The sequence below is a fragment of the Mytilus galloprovincialis genome, chromosome 2 (assembly GCF_965363235.1).
Source record: "Mytilus galloprovincialis chromosome 2, xbMytGall1.hap1.1, whole genome shotgun sequence".
Classification (NCBI taxonomy): Eukaryota; Metazoa; Mollusca; class Bivalvia; order Mytilida; family Mytilidae; genus Mytilus; species Mytilus galloprovincialis.
In genome coordinates, this window is record NC_134839.1 from 84,390,604 (window position 1) to 84,407,015 (window position 16,412).

Sequence of the window (16,412 nt, forward strand, 5' to 3'; positions counted from 1 at the left end):
AAACGGCATTGTGTCAATTCAAAAGGCCCAAAACTAGCGACCGGCCAAAGGGAGATAACTCGAATGAAAAGTCGTTGAAGGGACGGCTGATCAGAAACGAGAGAAAATAACCATTTCGCTCAATTTTAGTAAGTGAAAGGGTTCATTCTGGGGTAAAATATGCAATAATTTATCAGTGTGCGAAGGAAAATGTGTAAATATGAAAAATACCTTGGATATTACAATTAATCATTGGAATGAGGGCACCTGTCAGGTATCAAGACCCAAACAGTGAGAGAAAGTATAATAGAATGTATGTCTGCTTTGGTAAATCACTATTTAATTACATATTGCATAAAAATATCTGATAATCATCTAGAAATCGGGGAAATTGCAAATATTATTACATATTCAGTTTAAAAAATATATTACTACAGCTTCAGAAGAAATATAAAAAAAAGTTTTCTGTATGGTTATTTTTTTACATAAAGTGAGGGGTTTTGGACCAGTAAATTGTTAGAAAAAAAATACTTGCCCAAAGCTTTGGTGTTAAAATTCCATCATTAAAGGGGGGAATGTTGCAGAATATTCCTTGGTTGCATGTGTATACCTCTATTTTGTCATATATATATATATATATATACTTTGATGGAAATAATTATTTCATGGCATACTTTTTAGAAGAATCATAAATTATCATTCTTGAATACACATAAATTCTTCATTTTGACTCAGCATTCAGTGATGCAGAAACATATTGTTTCTTAGTAGATCTACATAAAAATATATTTTATAAAGATTATGGGTATAAAATGTACAATTTTGCTGTTATATATTCTATTCTAGAATAATGTTTTTAGAGAATTTCTGTTAAGTTAAGACCCAATGTCAGTTATATCTGTGAACTTATTAAATGTTTATTTCCATTCTAAATATGTTTATCTATGCAAGTAATTATTTTAATATGTGAGGCCTATTAATGATGAACACTGAAATGTAACAACTTCTAGTCACTGGCGATAGGATATCATATATATACCCTTGACAATTTTGATTAAAAATTGAATTAATCAAAGTACTCTATAAGAAGGCTTTACCAAAAATGTAATTTCTATGTGTTTGTAAGTAGCAATATTACAAAGTAATAAAAATTTAGAAAAAATAATAAATAATAAAAACAAAATCAGGGCTTTATTTCATTTTGTATTGAGAGACTGATTAAAAAAGTAAAATCTATGCCTAAAATCTATTCCTGAAAAAATAGATGTCATAAAAATATTGCATTTTATATTGAACTTTGTTCTCTGCAGTGGTTTTTCATTCTAACTATATATTTAGATTTGGCCTGATAGTGACACTGTCATGTGTTTTGTTGTGTGCTGTCTCATTTTAGAAAAGGGGTTATATTGTAAAATATAAATTCTGAAATGTAGTAGTTTAAACTTTCTGGGTTTTTTTTTAAATCATTTGGCTTAGATATTATATAAATCTAAGCATAGAATATGGATACCCATACAGTCCTCTTGAGTCATGTCTGTTTAACATTTAAGATAAAGTAAAATTTTATATATTTTTCTAGAATAAAGTAAAACTGAAAATAGCTTTCTCGCTAATTATATGTAATTTAGTGGGATAGTAATGCATGTATTCAAATTGAAAAAAAAACAATCACAACATTCAACAGCTTGAGCCATGGAGTGTGAAAAATAATTATATAATGAATATAACCTTTTTATATAATTCATATAATCTATAGTATAATATATATTGACATAATGTTCTCAAATAATATATACCATATGAGACATATGATATATAACCATTTCTGGTAACATATATATATAGACTGAAATATGTGTAATAATGAAGAATTAAAATAAAATACCATGTTGACCTGATATATAAATCCTCAATCATCAAATGCAGGTGCATGCAGCTTAACAATTGTAAAAAAAGAATGAACTAGACTAAGTATTCATTAATAGAGATTAATTTACTAATAGGTAAACTGGATACAGATTGAACAATCATCTATGGAACAATAATTATTATTGAATGACTGCTAGAACCTGGAAGATGAATAGGGAACAAGCACAAGCAATATTATATTATGAAGTGATATCATCTTCATTCATTTGAAATTACATCTGAAAGCTACAAAATAAGGTTCTGACTCTCTTCAAACTGTTTTCCTCTGTTATTTATCTATGATATATCTGATCTCAGAATGTTTACACTGGACATGTCATTCTTTCACTGATTCAGGACAAAACCTGACAAGTGTCACAATAATTTACACCTGGACTTCCCAAAAAATAATGCACTGCTATAAAGGGATGTTATTGGGAGGTTCGTGTACATTTTATTACATGTTTAATGCGCTGAATTCATAACATTTGTGTGATTTATATGAAAGTAAAACAAATTTTGTTCATTTTTAGTATTTTTGTGTACTGGGGCATGAAAAAGGAAAATAAATTACACAAAAAATAAGATTTTGTTCATTTCAAATGACATGTTGACCGTCTTTTCATTAGTGGCAAGTCTGTCATATTTCGGAGCTGTTTTAGTCAAGAGCAGAGCAGTTTCATCAAAATGAGAAGGGAGTCCCCGCAGGGCCTTACCAATTTGTGATGTGTACTGGAATTGTGCTCGTGTGTAAACAAGGAAGGGTAACGTCATGTGACTACCCCATTTCTGTTCTCCATGCTCCAGTTTATCAATATAAACTTATCATATTTATTTTTCCTAAGTAAAACGGGTTTGTGTCAATTCGTCCAGAGTTGAATATTTGTCAATGACAGTCGATGTTGAAAAATGGCGGTTCCGAAGGCTGAAAATAAATGACTTGAATTTCTGATTCAACGATGAAATTACTTGACTTCTCATATCTTTTAAATACTTGTTAAAATTATCATATCATGCATACCGCTCGTGATACGTTTAGTTTCTTATAATTTAACAAATTCGCGATTTCCTGCCGGGTCGTCTTCCGCGGGGAAATATTTTTCTACGCAGCGACATCTGTTGACGACGTTCTCTTAAATTATCTCCACTTGATTCTCGAATAATAAATCCGGGTTTTTAACGGACAAATCAGGGATTTGCTGTCCGGCTGATAGGGATCGTATGGAAGGCGAAATGTGTCATATAGTTCAAGTTTCAACAAATCGTGTTTGTTAAATGTTTCATCCAAAAATGAAAAGGACAAGGTACGATAAGCATCAGAGAACGGCCCCCTAATTTCGTTCAAATTAAAAGTGACTTGCTATTAAATATAATACATTATTTTTAAAGTTTAAAACCTATATTTTTGTAAACATCAATAGATTTTTCAACTTCCGTTGATATTATTCATGCCCTGTTGCTGTAAAGACCTCAAGATTCTGGAAAAGGGCAGAAAAATGGCAGTTTCCAAACCTTTTTCTGCATTTTAAACTATGAGCGTACCTACGACCCATGATCATATTTATACCAGGCATTCCTTGAACATAAATGTTGATGCAGTTCAAATATTTTAGTGGGTCGTAAGTACGCTCATAGTTAAAAATTCAAAAAAGTGACAAAAAATCGTCGTTGTCATTGAATCATCGAAATTTTTAACCGAACTGCGGACCGGAGATGATTTCCGGTATTTACTAGATCCGACGACGGAAATGTATTCTTGCTACGCTATAATAATGGCTAGTTTCTTTAGGAAGAAAAATAAACATATTTGAGACAGGAAAACAGGATATTCCTTTACTCATTATTCTTGAATTTAAAGTGACATTTTAGCAGACCGTGAGCGTCGAAATATGACCCAAAATTAGACGGAACTGTGATAAACTTCAGAGAAATACTGGGAACGTAATTGTGAATGAATATAATAACTGGTTCATACTCAAAAAGTGCATATATACGTATTTTGTTTTATAATTGACAAAATCGTCGCCCTGGAATGTTTTAATCTCCGTTGACACTTTTGTGAAAAGTGCTTTCTTTCACGTCCGCATTTCTACCAAGTATGGCATGCCAAGTTAACATTTTAGACAATCATTTAATAAAAATACAGATGGCGAAAATAAACTACAGGACATATCACATAAGTAGACACCATGTGACAATTTTAATTAGTTAATTGTGTAAGTGTAACAATAATCAAGATTAAACAAAACTATCCAACACTTTTATGATCTAAATTATGTATCTCGAGTTAATATTTTTTTGGTCATGGTGTTGAATTTATTGGACTTATTATTTGTAATTGTCACCTGCCTTCCCGTTGTTCTATCTTGACGACAACGCGACTTCGTATTTCTTCTAAAATAACTGCACTACATGTATAATGAATTTAAACATATTCAAAAGAATAAAAGCTTCTTTTATTTTTTAATCAGATATTTACACGTCAAAGAAAATAAAATAAGTATTGAATATGAAAGGAATAAAACGCATCATAATTAAAGATATCTTGCTTGTAAGACGTGTGTTTCGCATACAAAAGACTCATCAGTGACTGTCGAATAAAAAATGTCAAATGACCATATTAAAAAGGCTCAAAATTCCGATTTTTTTTTTTTTGTGAATAAAGGTTATTTATTCCTGAATATATTATCCGTAGTTTTTGCAAACAATATACAGTTTTGTTAACAGTTAATAAAAGTTACTATTTCAATAATAATTCATGTTTACACAAAGTGCTAACTTTTGGACATCATGTTGCTGCATGGGTTGTTTGTTTCATTAATTTTTATTGTGCTATACCTTAAAAGGTTACAGTCCGTTTGAAGACATATTACCCCAACTTGACACTCCGATCCAACTAGTTTTTGTTCTTACCCCTTAATGCAAATTGATTAACGGAAATCAGCAAATACCAATTTTTAAGTCTTAAGTTTGACCAGGCCGGTATCAGAACCCACGATATCAGGCGTTTTAATTCATTTATTATATTTATTAAATTGTACAATGAATTAATAAAAGGGTGCATACTGTTAGAATCCATCTTATATGAATCCGCGCTTAAACATACACATCCACCCAAAAGAAATAACTTTTGCAACATAGAGTGGGAGGCCCATATTCGTCGGGGACACAATTTCGCCGTTTTATGATTTTGAGGTATAAACACTTCAAAGGATGGCTGAAATGGAAGAAAATATGCCGATAAATTATAATTTTATAACAAATATGATTATTTTTTAAACTTTAACAAAATTACGGCACTAACTGCAAAAGATCGAAAAACGGACAACAATTTTCGGTCAATTTCCTGAATGAAAAACAGGATTTTCAAAGATTTTTTTCTTAGTAATTTTTTGACTGATTGGCCTAAATTTCTGTTTTTTACACCTTTGAAATGTCTGCTGTTCATCTATAATGAAATTTATTTGATAAATATTACAAAAAGCTGCATTTATTTGGTTTTAAATAGATGTGTAAAAACGGCGAATATGTGCCCCTCATTGACAAAACTTCAGGAAATTTCAAGCACCCTTTAATTTAACTTTACAGATGATTATTTTCAAACAAACATGTTTTCAAGCTTAGGAATGTTTTGCATGTGAAGTTATCTTCATATAGAAATATCAGTATACTTCAAAAACATAACTATTCTTGAAGTTCTTCTTTTTTGGAATTTTATTCTCATACACACTTGTCCCGGTCTACACTTATTTAGTTTTATACATTGACTTATGATATTTGGCATACAGTGTATAGCCATGACTCAAATATCATAACAGTCTAATTTTGTTTATTTTCTTTGGTTACATCTTCTGACATCAGACTCGGACTTCTCTTGAATTGAATTTTAAATGTACGTATTGTTATGCGTTTACTTTTCTACATTGGCTAGAGGTATAGGGGAGGGTTGATATCTCATAAACATGTTTAACCCCGCCGCATTTTCGCGCCTGTCCCAAGTCAGGAGCCTCTGGTCTTTGTTAGTCTTGTATTATTTTAATTTTAGTTTCTTGTGTACAATTTGGAAATTAGGTATGGCGTTCATCATCACTGAACTAGTATATATTTGTTTAGGGGCCAGCTGAAGGACGACTCCGGGTGCGGGAATTTCTCGTTACATTGAAGACCTGTTGGTGACCTTCTGCTGTTGTTTTTTCTATGGTCGGGTTGTTGTCTCTTTGATACATTCCCCATTTCCATTCTCAATTTTAATATCATTATGACATTTACCGTTGATCTCAAGGTCCAATTAATTGACCTTTAACTTTCATGGTTAAATGATTGTCCAACCCTTAAACTATATATGTTCTTACAGGCTATGCCAGTTTCTTTACTGCACAATAGGCTTAATTTCTTAGGTCAATTAATGCCTCGTTAATAACTCCAAAAATGATTTATACACCCCCCTTTTTTGCCTTGATAAGTCGTTTCTAATTCACAATAAGTTTTGTACCCATGCAGAGGACACATTCCAACCCCTACATCATATTAAATCGTAATTGCCTGGATTAGGCATTTTATTCCACACAATGTCTGTAAGTGGTACAAGTCACGTCTCTTTCGTTCCATTAACTGTTAAGTATCTTTAAAAGCTGTTCAAACTCATCTCAAATTATTAAATCCTATATATTCTTGTTTTCATGAAAAGACTTTCACATTGAAACAAAGATTTTGTAGTGGTCTACAATTTAAAAAAATGTTTGATGTTGTTTAGCAAGATGTGGGATTCTATACTCGATATAGAATTCGTCCAAAAAATAATGATAATCTAGATGTTTATATTATAGTGTAACACCGTATTAGGAAGTATATTCTTAAAAAATAACTAAGCTCATACTTATAAAAATATAAAGAACCTATTATTGCATGGTTGATATGCACTTGTTATGTAACTTAGTTGTTGATCAGCGTGTAGTGACCTACAATTGAACTAAGTTTTCATTTCTAACTAAACATGTTCACAAACAGACAATCTGCATTGCATTCAATTTAATTTGTTCAATAAAATGACTTATTGATTTGTAGTTGGCTTTAATTCAAACATGTTTTGCTGTTGCTAAACAACACTTGTGTTGCTATGCTCAATACGGAATTTGTATTTAAAAGAATAAAAAAAAAGATGTATATGAAAAAATATTGGAATGAAACTCCAAATGGAAAGAACAATCTTCAAACAACTGCTTAATTCATACTTAAGAGTGGCAAGCACCAATTTTTTAACCGTTGCTAGGCAACATTTCTGTTGCCAAGGTTGTTTTAAACATATAATAAACAAATTCAAAGGGTATTTTCATTTGTGACTTCAAGTTCTTCTTGGACAAACAATATTATTTGCAAATATTTCAATTTTTACTGATAAAGCAATTATTAGGTGATAATTTTCATTCTTAATAAAAAACCGTTGCTAGGCAACCTTCCTTTCACCGGAACACAATAAAATCATTATTTTTTCAAGTGTCTACACTAAGACCATCATTGATATCAATATAAACTTATTTGGAGAGGGGGCCAAAAATAGCCCTTATCATACCTTGTCCTTTATCTGAAAATGGAAATTCGCTTGTGCGTGAGGATGCGAGTTTATATAGTTCTGTCACATTAATAAGTGATGAATCCAGCAATGAAAGTATTTTAAATCAGGAAGTTAATCCAAGATCAATCAAAATATATGCTCTAAATGTGTGTGGTATCATTTCGAAATTAAAATTCCCAGATTTGGAAGAAAAATGTGCGGATTTTGATATATTGTGTTTTTGTGAGTCAAAGCTTGACAACCTAGACGAGGTTGAGTTCTCAAATTTTGTAAAATTACCACCTTTAAATAGAAAAGGTGCAAAGCATAAATCTGGTAGCATAGTGGTCTTTGTTAAAGAGTTTTTATATTCAAATATTGAAGTTCTTGAATGTTCTAGTGAAAATGCATTGTGGTTTATTGTTAATAATATTTTATATGAACCTGTTTTATTTGGTGCATGTTACATACCACCTGAGAGCAGTGACTATAGCTCTATTGACATTTTCGATGTTATAGAAACTGAACTTTTAAAGTATGCAGTCGACAAAAACTGTAAGGTCTGCCTTCTTGGCGACTTTAACGCGCATACCGGAAAGAAAGATGACTTTATTGAAATGAATCACTATGTTAGTGAATCAGTTCAACTTGACAAGGAGATTAAGCAGAATTTTGACTTTGTAGACTTAGATGCATTAGGTATTTGTACTGAACGTTCTAGTCTGGATAAATCTGTAGATAATTATGGAAATAGATTATTATTGTTATGCAAAGACATAAATTTATTGATTGCAAATGGCAGATTGTTCAAAGATAAAAAATATTGGGGCACTTACTTGTAAAGAATCCACTGAACATTGTTGACTATTGTATTATGTCTCCTGAATTGTTTACAAATATTTTAGATTTTGAAATTCTTCCTTATGATCCAATGCTTAGTGATGTGCATAATGCAATTTATATTGAAATGTCGAGTAAAGATATGCCTGTTGTTGGAAATATAAATGTTGATATTGACGATTCCTCTGTTGTTACTAAATGTAAGTGGGAGAATGACAAATATCGTGAATTTAATGATTGTATTGATGAAGCTGTTATTCACTCAATTGGTGTTAAACTTGAAGAAATAGATACTGATCTGATAGATAATATTGTTGTTAATTCAATAGTTGATGAATGTAATTCTTTAATTTTACAAGCTGCCTCAAAATGTGATTTGTTATTGGAAAAAAAGGTCATTAGAAAGGTTGATAATTCTTTAAAAAAAAGAAAGGTCAGGAAACCATGGTTCAATAGAGAATGTGCTGAAAAACGCAAATTGTATCATAGAGCAAAAAATTATAACTGGAGAGTTAAAACTGCTGAAAGCAAGATAAATTTAACAATGTGTAGTAAAGAGTACAAAAAAGTTTTATGTAACCAATATAGATTGTATAATAAGAATTTCATTAAGAAGTTAAAAAATCTTAGACAAAATGATTGTAAATCATACTGGAACTTACTGAACAGAGCATGTAGCTCTCAGACCAAACAGACTATTATCAATAAAGTGTCTCTTGATTGTTTTTATAAACATTTTAAGAAATTGAACTCTGCTCAAGATGAAAATGATGAAACATTTGAAAATATTGATGTTGATAATATTACTAGTTTAAATACTGAAGTGAATAGAGCTATTTCGGAAAATGAGGTGAGACAGGCTATCAAAGGGTTGAAAAATAATAAAGCCTGTGGAAATGATTTGATTATTAATGAATTTTTGAAGCATTCTGCTGTTAAAATGTTACCAGTTTTTATTGCTTTGTTTAATATTGTTTTTGAATCTGGTTGTATACCAGACTCTTGGTCTGAAGGTATTATTGTACCAATATATAAATGTAAAGGAGACCCTGCAAATCCTGATAATTACAGGGGCATTACGGTTCTTAGCTGTTTTGGTAAATTATTCACATGTGTGCTGAATAATAGGCTTAATTGTTATTTAGATAATTTTAACGTTCTCTGCGAAGAGCAAGCAGGCTTTAGAAAGCATTATGGTACTACTGATCACATTTTTAATATGAACTGTCTGATTGATCTTTACTTGCGATGTAACAAACCTCTATTGTGTGCTTTTGTTGACTACCGGAAAGCCTTTGACTCGGTGGATAGATGTGCATTATGGCACAAGTTGCTACAACAATGTTTTGATGGTAAAATGTTTAAAGTAATTCACAGTATGTATAAAAATGCCAAATCTTGTGTACGATTAGGTTGTAACACCTCAAGTTTCTTTTTTAGCAATGTTGGCGTACGCCAAGGAGAAAATTTGTCTCCTGTACTATTTTCTTTGTTTTTAAATGATCTAGTTGAATTTTTGTCACATTCTTATGAAGGTTTGTCAAATGTTTACAATGCTGCTCATATTTTTCTTGATAATGATGAAATTGCTGTATATTTTAGATTGTATCTATTACTTTATGCTGATGACACTGTAATTTTAGCAGAGTCCGAATCTGAATTGCAAGCTGCCTTGAATGCCATGTATTTGTATTGCAAATGTTGGAAATTAGAAGTAAATGTTGCTAAGACTAAGATTGTAATTTTTAGAAAACGTACTTTTGAACTGAATAATAACCTTGCATTCACTTATGACGGTCAAATTATAGATATTGTTGGTGATTTTACATATCTTGGAATAATTTTTGCTTCAAATGGTTCATTTTGTAAAAATAAAGAAAGATTAGTTTGCCAAGCTTGAAAGGCTATGTTTAGTATAATGAAAAAAAGTAGAAAACTAAATTTACCTATTGATATACAGCTTGAGATGTTTGATGTAATGGTTTTACCTATATTAATGTACGGTTGTGAGATTTGGGGTTTTACTAATAACAGTATACTAGAATCATTTTGTCTGCAATTTTATAAATATATACTGAGTCTGAAGAAATGTACACCAAATTGTATCATGTATGGTGAACTAGGAAGATTTCCTATTGATATTTTTATCAAAAGTAGAATGGTTGCATTCTGGAAAAGAATTATTTGTAATAAGCAAGATAAAATTGCTGCTACTTTGTACAAGTTATTATATAACATGCATATCAAGAAATTTTTCCATTCTAAATGGATTGTTTGTATTGAAAAAACCCTTAATAATTGTGGTCTCTCAGAGTACTGGCTGTCACAGAGTGTACCAAAAAATGTAGTCATATCAAATCTAGTCAAACAATGTCTTTGTGATCAGTTCAAACAAACATGGGTTACTACTGTTTATGATTCAGCTAAATGTTTAAATTATAGAATTTTCAAAACAATTCATAATTTTGAAAGATATATTGTTGATCTATCATATGATCTTCGAAAGGCATATTGTAATTTTAGATGTATGAACCATAAATTGCCAATAGAACAAGGTCGTTTTTGGGGTGTTGAACGTGATGATCGCATTTGCGATTTATGCAATTTATGTGAAATTGGTGATGAATTTCATTATCTATTTAAATGTACTTTTTTTTCGAATGAAAGAAAAAGGCTTTTGCCCTGTAATGTGTACAAAAAGCCAAATGCTATAAAGTATTGTGAACTTTTTTGTTCTGATGACTACAATTTAATTGTCAAACTTGCCAAATTTTGTAAAATTGTCCTGTCTGTTATAAATTAGATTTGCCTTCCACTGCAAATTCCTTAAATCATGTCCTTTATGTATACCATTGAATATGTAACCATGTCATTCTATTATCTCATTATTTTGTATATATGTTATTGTTTGTTATTACTGTTTATATTCACATACCCCTGATGGGGTCTTTGAGAAATAAAAAGTTTCAAAGTTATAAAATCATTCCCTTAAGTTGAAAAATGAAATAACAAACTATATGTACATAATGATAGGCAGACGAATATAAGTGAAAAAATACATGTAATGAATACAATAAACTAAATAAAGATTAGAATTGGATGTTATATGTGTAAATATATATATAAAGTTAGATCAGATGAAAGATGGAAGATGTTTATAAAAAATGTTTTATCGTAGAAAGGGATAATATTCTTTTGTTTACATCATCAGGTATTGAAATATTTCTTCAAAACATAGAGTCGAAAGATACTAAAGGGATATTCAAACTCATGATGAAAACAAACTGACAATGCCATGACATAAAAAGCCAGGGATGATCTCATGTGTTCCGGAAGGGTACCCCACATGCAATATTCAATATTCGTTTGGACGTTTATGACAAGTTGCACTACAAGGTACCTGTAAATTTACAGACGGGTTTACAGAGTGATTTATATATATACACACCTTCATAACAAAACAAAATTATAAGCGGTATGACAAATCTTAATAAAACGTTCTTTGTTGAAAAGTAACTCGCAAGTGATATATTAAATGCGCAACATGATTAACTAGACCGATAGATGAAGGAAACGGTTCAGGTAAAGTAGTTTAAATTAAAAAAAAATATCCGTGAATTAACAATAATTCTGTATCACGTATACGGATATTTTTATGGTACCTACAACATTTTGATTTGAAAGGGAGATTTATGACGTGAACTTTAAGAAATGATGAGTAAAAGGTAAATTTTAGGAGCGTTTCCTCACATTTTACGAAGATTATATTCAAAATAGCACTCAATGAGCTACCAAATTGACAGCAAACTATGTTTTTTTTGGTAGTATTTAGAAATTACTTTCAGGTTTTCATTACCTACATAATTCTGTGGAATTTCTCAATCTATCAAGGACCATAACTCCTGATCGTCGAAAATCAAATCGTCAATATTAAACTTGACAACCATTTCGTCGTCAGTAATAGCATAATGAATTTTAAAATAAGCTGAACGAATATATATATATATTGCACGGAAACGCCATAACGTGTCATATTTCAATCTAGCAAGGACCATAACTCCTCGTCGGCAAAAGTGACAATCGTCGACCAATGTTGAACTTGACCTATATTTTATCATCTGTAACTGAATAATAAATTCTTAGAGCATTAGCTGACGGTTGGTAAGTAACTGCATGGAAACGACATAAAAAGCCCAAACCCGTTATAAAATTTTAACAAATAAGGAGAAGATTTATTGCAGTATTTTTGTTTTAAAGTTTAAGCAAAACTTTCTAATCAGAAATTGTTAATTTGTATTTAAAAATATATAAAATCCTATATATATAGACAACACATGACATAAAGCTTAGTAACATTAAATGCTAAGTTAAACTTAATTACATATCAGTGAACATATGTTAGAACATAGAATAATAAATGTATACCTAGGGAGCAAAAAATATATCCTAGCTACAAAAATATAAATATCATGTTTTTATTCACGTGACATAAACACATAAACGATGATAAACAATGAAAGAAAATCATGGACCACTGAGTGCTAGCTATAAATACAAAATGATAATAAAAATATTCTTGCAAAAAAAAAAATCGAGTGGCATACATGAGAAATATTTGAATATGACGGGGCAATTATAAAATATGAATAAAACGGTTATCAACTTATTTTCGCAAATACCATTAAAACCGACTGTGCGGGTAGCTCGTAAATAAATCATAAGAGAACATCCAAAATACACTGTATGACAATTAAAAAAAAGACTTATATCTGTGGTATTTTTTCTCTCGCAAAAGTCTTTCAAATAAATACTTTCAAAATATAGCCTGAGATTGTTGAGAGCGGTGCCATAGGTACTTGGGGACAGGATAATTTTTTGTTTGCCGTTGCCTTTTTTCCAAATTTTCCTTAATTTGAATTGTTTTTGCTTTTTACTGTATTATATGAACATAGATATAATTTACTATCCACAGCGATTACTAGTATATAATACCATGCAAAAATTGTCCTTTCCCCAATTACCTATGTCAGCTGCATTCAAACATAACTTATGTTCATGGACCTATATTCAGTTTGTAAGTTACTGCATAAGGAATTTTAATTATCCATCAGCAACACTGTCTGCTATGTGTTATTGACTACTTTGCCAAAAAGTTTCTTATAGGAGGAAACGAATGGTTACGTTTGCTCAGCTTTGAATCCTGAAGGAACGATATGAATTAAAACGAGAAAAAAATGCAATTCTTTTATGCATTGTAGGACTAAATTGAAATAAAAATAATGAGGTTGTAAGTAAAAAGTATGATAAACTTTCCAATAACGTTTAACACACGTTCCTTATAAATAATAACTATAGTTTTATTTTAATACCTTAATTAAAACATATCTCATTCAGCAAACAAGCAATTGCTATATGACTATCTAGTAAATATAACTCAGCAAACTTACTCATAACAAAGCATTCGACAAACCACTTGTGCATCTTCTTTGCCCCATTGGTCGTCACATATTGATCCCCAAACACCATTTCTCCGGACCTCTACAAACCCTATACCATTCAAATTCGTTAGTCCAATCAATCGGATATTAGGACTCGGGGAGGTGCCTGAAATTGTAATCAGAACCAGTAACAAATGTGGCAACCTCCATATATGGATATCTTTATACACGCAAAATGTTTTTATTATCATAATGGCAAAAGAAATCAATATTCATATTTTGCATACATACTTGCAGAAAATCTAAACAAAATATACCATAACCCCTACCACATGATCAGTTCAATGCCTGTAATGAATACGCGGAATATCATCAAAGATTTTCTTTTCTTTTATGTCTAAAAGGTTTCTGTCACTTTGCGAATTAGGAAAAGCTGACAGGTCTTAGTTGGTCTTAAAAAATGAACTTGATCTACATACGGATTAACATATATATATATATATATATATATATATATATTTTATTTAGAAAACTACCCCTTTACATCGGGGGCACCAGTCATCAGGGTAGAAGTAATGGTGCGTCTATACTATATTATTTACAATTATATACATTTTAGTTAATGGTTTCATTATAGAATGTCTTTGAAACAATAACATACATGGCACATTAATAAGACAAAAATAGAGATTTCTAAAATACATAATCATAATAAAAAAAAAAAAAAAAACAATTTATAGAATGTTAAAATATACATGTAATTAAAACACTCATAGACAAATATGACCATGCAGCATGTATAAAGCATAAAAACTAAGATCAATCAATATATAATAGTACATACGAGTAAGTTAACTCAAAGGTTTATTTTGGTTCAACCATAGTTTGACGTAATCTAAATAATTCTAAGAGATACATTCTTCCATAAACATCATAAAATGAACCAATTTCATCGTTAAAAGCATAACCAATATCGCCAACTAAAAATAATACTTGTGCAAGTGGCGACAGTTCCAGAAAACTTACATTTCTATCATTAAAAGAGGCAAATAAGGTGAAAAATTTAGACCTGGTTTGTTCAAGAGATGTACACCCGAGCAGAAAATGTTCTAAATCTTCTGACTCCCCTGAATCACAAATGGGACATAGGTTGTCCTCGGACATATGCATTCTAAAAAGAAACTGCTTTAATGGCAAATAATTTGTTCTTGCGAGCAGTTTAAGACGGGATGAATTAAAATCACTTATGTCCTCTAAGTATAGCTGGCTACCTGTCTTAATATAGCAGTGCTGATACAAATCAAGGCTACTTTTAGTAGTAACATCAATAATTAAACTTTCCCTACCATATTGACAGTTAAATTTATTAGACCCAATACTTTCCGTGTAGGTGTTCATCTCTTGAACATATTTCCAGACACTTTCGTTTAATTGAACCATTTCACTAAAGACTCGCTTGCACAGTCTATCGTCTGGTAGGTTATTAATCCTTTTAAAGTACGCAACTTTTTGGCGGATGATAAATGCAGATACGGGTTCCCATCCAAGCTCGAGAAGGAGAGCGGAACGGGGAATATTCATTTTAGTGTTCATAATGATCTTAGCTGCGCGGTATTGCCAACTGTCGATGATCGATATATTTGTAGCTGAAAGTGGTATCCAGACGGCGCATGCGTGTGTTAAAGAAGGCCGGAGCACTGAGTTCCAAAGGGCGTCTCCAAATTTAACACGGTTAAAATTTCCATGCTCGCCGAGGACACGTAACAAATAGTTCAGCATATTATCCATCTTATCTTTCAAATAGTTATTTACATGGAACTTTGACTTTAGTGATCTATTTATGTAGTAACCGAGGTATTTATATTCGTTCACTTCCTCGATATTTACATCACCAAGAGACCAGACTCGTTCCGGACTTAACCGCTTCCCAACCACTAGAACTTTAGATTTCTTATGATTAAATTTCAAGTTCCATTTAGTTGCGAAATCGTGTGAAATCCGAAGTAACGTCTGTAAGTCTTTTGGCGATTTGGCAACAAGTACAACGTCATCTGCAAATAGGAGACAATTTATAAGTTGTTGCGAAAGATCAAAACCTACACCGCTTTCATTAAGCATATCAACCAAGTCATTCATGAGCACAGAGAATAAAGTGGGTGATAATACACAGCCTTGTTTGACACCATATTCCTGTTCAAACCAGGTAGATTCAATGTCACCAAATAGTACCTTATTTTCTACATGACTATAAATATTCTTAACTAGACGCCATACCTTCCCTTGTATCCCACTTTGCCATAATTTAACAAAAAGCCCATCGCAGTGGCGGATCCAGGGGGGGGGGGTTCCGGGGGTGCGCACCCCCCCTTTATTTTTGCCGATCAATGCATTTGTATCGGGACATATGTTTTGCACCCCCCCCCCTTTGCCCTGGGTGCCCTGGGTTAGCACCCCCCCTTTCGAAAATTCCTGCATCCGCCCCTGCATCGCGCCATACCCTATCAAACGCCTTTGATAAATCCAAAAAGGCTAAGTAAAGGGGTCTTTTAGAAGAGCGTGACAAAGCACAAATACCTTGTAAAGCAAATATTTGATCTTCAATGCGTCGATCCTTTCGAAAAGCGCCCTGGTTTTCCCCAAGTAACATATATGATCTCGCTATAGGCCCGAGACCACAATTAATTCCTCTATAAGTT

General features: G+C 31.6%; 1 protein-coding gene across 2 annotated transcripts in view; it reads right to left on the minus strand.

Moving 5' to 3' along the window:
- The window catches only part of LOC143064649 (scavenger receptor cysteine-rich domain-containing protein DMBT1-like), a 39,969-nt gene that overhangs the window by 14,882 nt on the left and 8,675 nt on the right, over positions 1 to 16,412 (minus strand). The window contains exon 4 of one of the 2 annotated variants that reach the window (XM_076237628.1): positions 13,726 to 13,882. The exons of the other annotated variant lie outside the window; for it this stretch is intronic. Coding sequence (XP_076093743.1) covers positions 13,726 to 13,882 — 157 coding nt within the window. The remainder of the gene's footprint in view (positions 1 to 13,725; positions 13,883 to 16,412) is intronic. 2 annotated transcript variants of the gene reach the window in all.